At 34.4% G+C, this 12,091-nt stretch overlaps 1 protein-coding gene across 2 annotated transcripts in view; it reads right to left on the reverse strand.

Moving 5' to 3' along the window:
• The window catches only part of LOC144452815 (uncharacterized), a 123,987-nt gene that overhangs the window by 110,461 nt on the left and 1,435 nt on the right, over positions 1-12,091 (reverse strand). For both annotated transcript variants that reach the window (XM_078143977.1, XM_078143976.1), the window contains exon 2: positions 5,050-5,159. In XM_078143977.1, the coding sequence (XP_078000103.1) occupies positions 5,050-5,100 (51 nt within the window). In that variant the 5' untranslated portion in view covers positions 5,101-5,159. The remainder of the gene's footprint in view (positions 1-5,049; positions 5,160-12,091) is intronic.

The raw sequence follows: 12,091 nt of genomic DNA on the forward strand, positions 1-12,091 counted from the left end.
CATGTATATAGTGCATGTTATAATGATAAGTGCTGGAAAAAAACAGGAATTTATACTTGTATTAAAAACATTTGCGGCGCCTATGGCGGCGCCCCGCCAAAGAATACATGAGAATATAAGGTTTCCAAATTTGCTTATTTCTGGTGCATTGACAATTTTTTTTTCACTTCTGTCTGTTATGACAATTTTTTTTTCAAGCCATTACAGGATCAAATTTTTTTTTCTGGTTCACCTGGAAACAAATTTTTTTTCTTCTCAAAATCCTCCATACAGACATCCTCCATATAGTAACTGTACATAATAAACTATTAAATGCACATAACATAGCGTTTGCACATACAATAATAGTAACTGTACATAATAAACTATTAAATGCACATAATAACATAGCGTTTGCACATACAATAATAGTAACTGTACATAATAAACTATTAAATGCACATAACATAGTGTTTGCACATACAATAATAGTAACTGTACATAATAAACTATTAAATGCACATAATAACATAGTGTTTGCACATACAATAATAGTAACTGTACATAATAAACTATTAAATGCACATAATAACATAGTGTTAGCGCATATAATAATAGTAACTGTACATAATAAACTATTTAATGCACATAATAACATAGTGTTAGCGCATATAATAATAGTAACTGTACATATAATAATACAGTATGCACATAATAACTTAAGGTAAGTACATAATAAACTATTGAATGCACATGATAACACAGTATTTGCACATACAATAATAGTAATTGCACACTTAAGTCAGTTGTGGCTTTCCATATAAACATGTTCACTGATGTATAAACACAGAATGAAAGCATTTTGAAAAAAGTTTGACACCTTTAACCCAATTTGTATCAATTTTCTTTTGACTAGATTGTATTATTCAATCTTATTTGAGTGTCATTTCGAATGCAGGTAATGTTCCATTGTTAAGATATATGACGTTCCTCTCATTTGCATATCATTTGCATATATTATCATCTGATATTACTCATTTAAATACTTGATTGACAGGCTTTCAATTGATAGTCATTCAGAAGTAATTCTTGTTCTATTGGATTTGAGTGCTGCGTTTGATACCATTGACCATGACATTCCATTAAATAGGCTTGAGACTCATTTTGGCATCAAAGGACTAGCATTGAATTGGTTTGCATCATACTTAAAGGGAAGGACTCAGAGTGTTATGGTAAACGGCATATCTTCAGAACCATGTGACCTTTTATATGGAGTTATACAAGGCAGTGTGCTGGGGCCAATACTATTCACACTGTATTGTGCCCCCCTTGAAGATATCATGAAAAAACACTCGGTCAACTTCATGATGTACGCTGACGATACGGAAGTATATGTAACCTGCAAGCAAGCTGAGTACTCAAAATTACAGATCGAAACCTGCGTAGATGAGATCTGTGAATGGATGGCCTTGAATAAACTTGTTTTAAATGACAATAAAACTGAATTAATTCATTTTCATTCGAATTTCAGATCTCATAGACCTTTATCCGGACTCCATGTTGGAACAGAGCAAATTCCATTTTCACCCTTTGTAAGAAATCTTGAGTTTTATTTTGACAGTGTTGCTTTAGCCCATAACCAAGTTACTCAAGTCTGCAAGTCAGTCTCGTTCGCTTTACATCGCATTGGTCGAATCCGGAATGTCTTAGATAGCAAAACTACCGAACGATTAATTCACGCCTTCATAACATCACGTCTGGACTATTGTAACAGCTTGTACATTAATCTCCCTGACTATTTCATCAACCGGCTACAATGCATACGGAACTCAGCTGCCCGGTTGGTCACTTGCACTTGGAAATTTGAACACATAATGCCTGTCCTTGAAGAGTTACACTGGCTCCCTGTCATCCAACGAATTGATTTTAAGGTTCTCATGCTCACATATATAAATGTCTCCACGCTCAAGCACCAACTTATCTGTGAGATATTCTCACTGTCACCAAGCCAGGAAGACTAACACGTTCTGCAATTGCGACAAAACTTGTCGAACCTCGTTAAAACCAGGAGCATTATGGAAAGCGGGCTTTTTTGATAGCTGCTCCTAGATTGTGGAATTCCCTTGACCCTACTCTTCGCAATGCACCTTCTCTGTCTACTTTTAAAACAAACCTAAAAACGCACCTATTTCGGAAAGCAGACTTTTCCATTGGGGCACAGTGAAAGTTTCTTTGTTTGTTTCATAGAATATTGCAGTTTTGTGTAATTTCAAATTTTTAGACTTTAAGTTTTATTTTTAGACTTTAAGTTTTATTTATTGGGTTACACAATTTGTCAATTTTAATCAAATGTCTAATTTTAAATGAATGTGAACGAGTATTTAGTGATTTTTACAAATGTAATGTTTTTTTATATTTTATTTTTTATACAGTGTTTGTGTGAAGCGCATTGAGATTTTATTTGATTATGTAATGCGCTATAAAAGAAATAAATATTATTATTATTATTATTATTGAACATGTTTACCCATGTATATTACTATGTCGGCATGGTAAGACAATACTTTCTGCCGGTAAGGTATATACCACACATACAAAATGTACACTGGGTATATATGTACCACACATACACTGGGTATATATGTACCACACATACACTGGGTATATATGTACCACACATACACTGGGTATATATGTACCACACATACACTGGGTATATATGTACCACACATACACTGGGTATATATGTACCACACATACACTGGGTATATATGTACCACACATACACTGGGTATATATGTACCACACATACACTGGGTATATATGTACCACACATACACTGAGTATATATGTACATGTACCACACATACACTGGGTATATATGTACCACACATACACTGGGTATATATGTACCACACATACACTGGGTATATATGTACCACACATACACTGGGTATATATGTACCACACATACACTGGGTATATATGTACCACACATACACTGAGTATATATGTACATGTACCACACATACACTGGGTATATATGTACCACACATACACTGGGTATATATGTACCACACATACACTGGGTATATATGTACATTGTATAGTACATGCACTGTACACATAGTATAGCTACTTGTACAATATGACAGTGTTGGCTGCAAGGACTGATGATCATTCATTCACATGTTAACATAATTGTTTTTATTTGAAACTAGTAGAAGTGAAAACAATAATGTTAGAGAAATGAGTCTATGTATGTAATGCTTCAAATTCACTACTACAAATAATTCTAATAATCAAGTCTTGGAAGTGTCTTGATTAGTTAAAGACAACAAACCATCTATCATAGGTGTAGGTGTCTCTTTCTCATGTTCTACATTAAAGTGATCATACGGATGAGGATTGCAGATTTATTTTGGATTTTTAATTTCCAAAACAATTTTATCATGGCTTCCTACTTAAAAAATTAATGTAAAACAACATATACAACATATACCAAGTCTGTGTTTGTAACTCAATGTAAAACAACATATACCAAGTCTGTGTTTATAACTCAATGTAAAACAACATATACCAAGTCTGTGTTTGTAACTCAATGTAAAACAACATATACCAAGTCTGTGTTTGTAACTCAATGTAAAACAACATATACCAAGTCAATGTTTGTAACTCAATGTAAAACAACATATGCCAAGTCTGTGTTTGTAACTCAATGTAAAACAACATATACCAAGTCTGTGTTTGTAACTCAATGTAAAACAACATATACCAAGTCTGTGTTTGTAACTCAATGTAAAACAACATATACCAAGTCTGTGTTTGTAACTCAATGTAAAACAACATATACCAAGTCAATGTTTGTAACTCAATGTAAAACAAACATATACCAAGTCTATGTTTGTAACTCAATGTAAAACAACATATATCAAGTCTGTGTTTGTAACTCAATGTAAAACAAACATATACCAAGTCTATGTTTGTAACTCAGTGTAAAACAACATATACCAAGTCTGTGTTTGTAACTCAATGTAAAACAACATATACCAAGTCTGTGTTTGTAACTCAATGTAAAACATATACCAAGTCTGTGTTTGTAACTCAATGTAAAACAACATATACCAAGTCTGTGTTTGTAACTCAGTGTAAAACAACATATACCAAGTCTGTGTTTGTAACTCAGTGTAAAACAACATATATCAAGTCTGTGTTTGTAACTCAGTGTAAAACAACATATACCAAGTCTGTGTTTGTAACTCAATGTAAAACAACATATACCAAGTCTGTGTTTGTAACTCAATGTAAAACAACATATACCAAGTCTGTGTTTGTAACTCAGTGTAAAACAACATATACCAAGTCTGTGTTTGTAACTCAGTGTAAAACAACATATACCAAGTCTGTGTTTGTAACTCAATGTAAAACAACATATACCAAGTCTATGTTTGTAACTCAGTGTAAAACAACATATACCAAGTCTGTGTTTGTAACTCAGTGTAAAACAACATATACCAAGTCTGTGTTTGTAACTCAATGTAAAACAACATATATCAAGTCTGTGTTTGTAACTCAATGTAAAACAACATATACCAAGTCTGTGTTTGTAACTCAATGTAAAACAACATATACCAAGTCTGTGTTTGTAACTCAATGTAAAACAACATATACCAAGTCTGTGTTTGTAACTCAGTGTAAAACAACATATACCAAGTCTATGTTTGTAACTCAATGTAAAACAACATATACCAAGTCTGTGTTTGTAACTCAATGTAAAACAACATATACCAAGTCTGTGTTTGTAACTCAATGTAAAACAACATATACCAAGTCTGTGTTTGTAACTCAGTAAATTACACAAGGATATTCAATGTAAAATGTACTTTACAAATTTTTCACACATTTTTTAGCTTTTTGCAATGAATTGGGTTACAAACAAGGACTTGGTGTGTGTTGTTTTACATTAATTTGTCAAGTAGGAAGCCATAAAAATACAAAATAAATAATCAATCCTCATCCATATGGCCACTTCTTATCTCTGATATCAGGAGTACCATACTCTTTCCTTACCTTTCCTTTCCGACAAAATTCTTTAATTTGCTTAACAGTGGTTGTAGCCATGTCATATCATGTTTTCACAAAGATCTTCCTAATTCATGTACACTTATCTCGAAGGTTCTCTGAAATAAACAAAATTTGATTTGAATGAGAGCAGTATAACAAGTGAATGAAATGTGTATGTATCGTTAGAATCTACACATTAAATACAACTAGGTGTCTTTGGTTTTGTAGCTGGTATGCGTTATACTGTCAAGTATTTTATTTATTTACTTTATTCACTTATTCAAAAGACAGGCAGACCACACAGGTGAACATTTAAAAAACAAATATACATAGAAATACAAGACCCTATAAAGACCCATCAACCCTATATCTCTAACCCTATAAAGACCCATGGACCCTATATCTCTAACCCTATAAAGACCCATCAACCCTATATCTCTAACCCTATAAAGACCCATCAACCCTATATCTCTAACCCTATAAAGACCCATCAACCCTAAATCTCTAACCCTATAAAGACCCATCAACCCTATATCTCTAACCCTATAAAGACCCATCAACTCTATATCTCTAACCCTATAAAGACCCATCAACTCTATATCTCTAACCCTATAAAGACCCATCAACCCTATATCTCTAACCCTATAAAGACCCATCAACCCTATATCTCTAACCCTATAGACACCCATCAACCCTATATCTCTAACCCTATAAAGACCCATCAACCCTATATCTCTAACCCCATAAAGACCCATCAACCCTATATCTCTAACCCTATAAAGACCCATGGACCCTATATCTCTAACCCTATAAAGACCCATCAACCCTATATCTCTAACCCTATAAAGACCCATCAACCCTATATCTCTAACCCTATAAACACCCATCAACCCTATATTTATAGGGGTTGTCGGTGGCCGAGCGGTTAGCTCGTACGCCTCTTACCTCTGCAGTCTGGGTTCGAACCCGCCTGGTGTCGGCTGGGTTTGATTTAAAATTTAACCAGGTCTGTATGTAAGAAGGGTGATGCTCAGTTTGACCCTGCCGAACAACGCAGGTTTTCCCCGGGTACTCCGGTTTCCTCCTGCTTCTTCAACACTAGGGCACTAGGGCGCTGCTCTTGCGGCGACCATTCAAAACAAATTTCCGAATTTATTTGGACGAATAAAGATTATTATTATTATTATTATCTCTAACCCCATAAAGACCCATCAACCCTATATCTCTAACCCCATAAAGACCCATCAACCCTATATCTCTAACCCTATAGACACCCATCAACTCTATATCTCTAACCCCATAAAGACCCATCAACCCTATATCTCTAACCCTATAAACACCCATCAACTCTATATCTCTAACCCTATAAAGACCCATGGATCCTATATCTCTAACCCTATAAAGACCCATGGACCCTATATCTCTAACCCTATAAAGACCCATGGACCCTATATCTCTAACCCCATAAAGACCCATCAACCCTAAATCTCTAACCCTATAAAGACCCATCAACCCTATATCTCTAACCCTATAAAGACCCATCAACTCTATATCTCTAACCCTATAAAGACCCATCAACCCTATATCTCTAACCCCATAAAGACCCATCAACTCTATATCTCTAACCCCATAAAGACCCATCAACTCTATATCTCTAACCCTATAAAGACCCATCAACCCTATATCTCTAACCCTATAAAGACCCATCAACTCTATATCTCTAACCCTATAAAGACCCATGGACCCTATATCTCTAACCCTATAAAGACCCATCAACCCTATATCTCTAACCCCATAAAGACCCATGGACCCAATATCTCTAACCCTATAAAGACCCATCAACTCTATATCTCTAACCCTATAAAGACCCATCAACCCTATATCTCTAACCCTATAAACACCCATCAACTCTATATCTCTAACCCTATAAAGACCCATCAACCCTATATCTCTAACCCTATAAAGACCCATGGACCCTATATCTCTAACCCCATAAAGACCCATCAACCCTATATCTCTAACCCTATAAAGACCCATCAACCCTATATCTCTAACCCTATAAAGACCCATCAACCCTATATCTCTAACCCTATAAAGACCCATGGACCCTATATCTCTAACCCCATAAAGACCCATCAACCCTATATCTCTAACCCTATAAAGACCCATCAACCCTATATCTCTAACCCTATAAAGACCCATCAACTCTATATCTCTAACCCTATAAAGACCCATGGACCCTATATCTCTAACCCTATAAAGACCCATCAACCCTATATCTCTAACCCCATAAAGACCCATGGACCCAATATCTCTAACCCTATAAAGACCCATCAACTCTATATCTCTAACCCTATAAAGACCCATCAACCCTATATCTCTAACCCTATAAAGACCCATCAACTCTATATCTCTAACCCTATAAAGACCCATGGACCCTATATCTCTAACCCTATAAAGACCCATCAACCCTATATCTCTAACCCTATAAAGACCCATGGACCCTATATCTCTAACCCCATAAAGACCCATCAACCCTATATCTCTAACCCTATAAAGACCCATGGACCCTATATCTCTAACCCTATAAAGACCCATCAACTCTATATCTCTAACCCTATAAAGACCCATGGACCCTATATCTCTAACCCTATAAAGACCCATGGACCCTATATCTCTAACCCTATAAAGACCCATCAACTCTATATCTCTAACCCTATAAAGACCCATCAACCCTATATCTCTAACCCTATAAAGACCCATGGACCCTATATCTCTAACCCTATAAAGACCCATCAACTCTATATCTCTAACCCTATAAAGACCCATGGACCCTATATCTCTAACCCTATAAACACCCATGGACCCTATATCTCTAACCCTATAAAGACCCATCAACTCTATATCTCTAACCCTATAAAGACCCATGGACCCTATATCTCTAACCCTATAAAGACCTATCAACCCTATATCTCTAACCCTATAAAGACCCATCAACCCTATATCTCTAACCCTATAAAGACCCATCAACCCTATATCTCTAACCCTATAAAGACCCATCAACCCTATATCTCTAACCCTATAAAGACCCATCAACTCTATATCTCTAACCCTATAAAGACCCATGGACCCTATATCTCTAACCCTATAAAGACCCATCAACCCTATATCTCTAACCCTATAAAGACCCATCAACCCTATATCTCTAACCCTATAAAGACCCATGGACCCTATATCTCTAACCCTATAAAGAAAGATCTTAAGATTTGATGAAGGATAGTACTAGACTAACCAACTCATTCAAGTCCACATAATATTAAATTTAGTCCTACAAATAAAATACAAAATAATAATAATAATGTTGGTTTCTTATATAGCGCTTTCCCACTCCGTGCTCAAAGCGCTTTACAATTATTACCCCTGGCTCGGATCAGAATGGCACAACGGCCCTTTAGTCTTCCTCAACTCCCCGGGGAGCATACAATCCATGTATGGATGTCTACAGCTATAATAAGGTTTGTTGAGTCATATCACATAGGTCATGCGACATCATTAGGTCATGTGACATCATTAGGTCATGTGACGTCATCACAGCTGATTTAATAATCAACATCAGTGCCTGTTACACTATGGTACAATAAACTATAAATCATATTCTTAAAGAGACATGGTCTGCAACGGCTAAGTAGTTTTTGTCATTTTTGTTTTATATTTTACCCTTCACTCCCACTATTTACTACTGTCATATTGTATTACAGTGCATTGCTAATCATGCCACATGAATAAATTACCACCAATGACGTTGTAGCACAACTGTACAGTTGGTATGTAGGTATAGGTGTTCATTTGCCGAATGACTAACCAGTTGTCTATCCAACCTGCTTTTTATCTTTGCAAAATATGCGATCATTTGGCTTTTGCCATGGGCATGGTCATGTTGCTAGACATATCTGCATACATTTTTTGAATGTTTCTTCATTTGATTATTAATCCCTGTTGTTATCTTTCTGAAATACACACCGTTTGGCTGTTGCTATGGGCATGGTCATGGTTGCAAGGGGTATTTGCATATTTTTTTAGAATGTTTACTCACTTGCCTATGATGTGATTTGATCAAAATATACTGCCATTTGCTTGTTGCTAAGGCCAACGGTGTCAAAATATTTTGAAGAAAATATCCAGAATAACACTTTCAGAAACATCTCACCAAGTTTCAGTCTCACTGACCAAGTACTTTTTGAGATATAAGTTTCTGACCAAAATTCACATTTTTACACCTAATTTGCATATCACTGATGAGATTATTATATCATTTATGGTTAATATTTCTTCATCTATACATCCCCAGATGAATCTCATTAAATTCCATCCCAATCTGCTTAGTAGTTTTAGAATTACAATGTAAAGATTTTGGACCAAAAAGACACATTTTTAGCCCTAATTTGCATATCACTGATGGGATCATCATGCCATGAATAATTTTCTATCTAAACACCGCTAAGAATGTTCCAACCAAATTTCAGATTAATCTGCCTAATAGTTTTTGAGTTTAAGTTTTTTGACCAAAAATCACATTTTTTTACCCAAAGCACACACCAGTGGTATGATCATTTTGATTTGAACAATTTCCCAACTAGACACCAAGGTAATACACCCACCAAACATCATGGCAATCGGTCTGGCAGATTTTGACTTTAAGTTGTTTACACACACACACACACACACACACACACACACACACACACACACACACACACACACACACACACACACACACACACACACACACACACACACACACACACACAGACAGACAGACAGACAAAGCACCATGCCTACATGTATAGCACTACTGAACCTTATCAGTTCAGTTGTGCTAAAAATGATGTCATTTATACTTATACATTATATAGTATCACAGCAGTTTATACAAACAGTAGAAGTTTTGCAATGATATAGTACATCATATAGGAACTAGGCTACTAAACATTCAACAAGTGACACTCGTATAGGAATTAGACTAAGTGTAATATTTATAATACATCGTATAGGAACTAGACTAAGTGTAGTAAATATAACACATTGTATAGGAACTAGACTAAGTGTAGTAAATATAACACATCATATAGGAACTAGACTAAGTGTAGTAATTATAACATATTGTATAGGAAGTAGACTAAGTGTAGTAATTATAACATATTGTATAGGAACTAGACTAAGTGTAGTAATTATAACACATCGTATAGGAACTAGACTAAGTGTAGTAAATATAACACATTGTATAGGAACTATACTAAGTGTAGTAATTATAACATATTGTATAGGAACTAGACTAAGTGTAGTAATTATAACATATTGTATAGGAACTAGACTAAGTGTAGTAATTATAACACATTATATAGGAACTAGACTAAGTGTAGTAATTATAACACATTGTATAGGAACTAGACTAAGTGTAGTAATTATAACACATTGTATAGGAACTAGACTAAGTGTAGTAATTATAACATATTGTATAGGAACTAGACTAAGTGTAGTAATTATAACACATCATATAGGAACTAGACTAAGTGTAGTAAATATAACACATCGTATAGGAACTAGACTAAGTGTAGTAATTATAACACATCGTATAGGAACTAGACTAAGTGTAGTAATTATAACACATCATATAGGAACTAGACTAAGTGTAGTAATTATAACACATCATATAGGAACTAGACTAAGTGTAGGAATTATAACACATCGTATAGGAACTAGACTAAGTGTAGGAATTATAACACATCGTATAGGAACTAGACTAAGTGTAGTAAATATAACACATTGTATAGGAACAAGACTAAGTGCAGTAATTATAATACATCGTATAGGAACTAGACTAAGTGTAGTAATTATAACACATTGTATAGGAACAAGACTAAGTGCAGTAATTATAACACATCATATAGGAACTAGACTAAGTGTAGTAAATATAACATATTGTATAGGAACTAGACTAAGTGTAGTAATTATAACACATCATATAGGAACTAGACTAAGTGTAGTAAATATAACACATCATATAGGAACTAGACTAAGTGTAGTAATTATAACATATTGTATAGGAACTAGACTAAGTGTAGTAATTATAACACATTGTATAGGAACTAGACTAAGTGTAGTAATTATAACACATCGTATAGGAACTAGACTAAGTGTAGTAATTATAACACATCATATAGGAACTAGACTAAGTGTAGGAATTATAACACATCGTATAGGAACTAGACTAAGTGTAGTAATTATAACACATTGTATAGGAACTAGACTAAGTGTAGTAATTATAACACATTGTATAGGAACTAGACTAAGTGTAGGAATTATAACACATCATATAGGAACTAGACTAAGTGTAGTAATTATAACACATCGTATAGGAACTAGACTAAGTGTAGTAATTATAACACATCGTATAGGAACTAGACTAAGTGTAGTAATTATAACATATCGTATAGGAACTAGACTAAGTGTAGTAATTATAACACATCGTATAGGAACTAGACTAAGTGTAGTAATTTTAACATATCGTATAGGAACTAGACTAAGTGTAGGAATTATAACACATCATATAGGAACTAGACTAAGTGTAGGAATTATAACACATCGTATAGGAACTAGACTAAGTGTAGGAATTATAACACATCGAACTAGACTGAGTGTGTTTCATATATTAGTTCAATCTTCAGACCACTATGCATTTCCTCAGATATAGTTATGTTACTCATCTACATAAAAATGCACTAATTTAAAAACTTTATATTTGAGTTCCTGTTTACATGTACATATTGTTGAGTTAAAAATGTAGTGTCTTAAGTTTTAGTTTCTGTGTGTAAGACTAACGTGTAGAAATATTCTAGTCTACATTTGTATATGACTTTGTTACGATAACATAATTCCAGTGCCTTTTTTGATAGTTATATAATATTTTATATGGATTCTAAATGGAAGGTTTGCGACAACCAGATAAACTAATGTAAGTTGTATCACTCAATGACTCAATTATATGATT

The sequence above is a fragment of the Glandiceps talaboti genome, chromosome 23 (genome assembly GCF_964340395.1).
Source record: "Glandiceps talaboti chromosome 23, keGlaTala1.1, whole genome shotgun sequence".
Lineage (NCBI taxonomy): Eukaryota > Metazoa > Hemichordata > Enteropneusta > Spengelidae > Glandiceps > Glandiceps talaboti.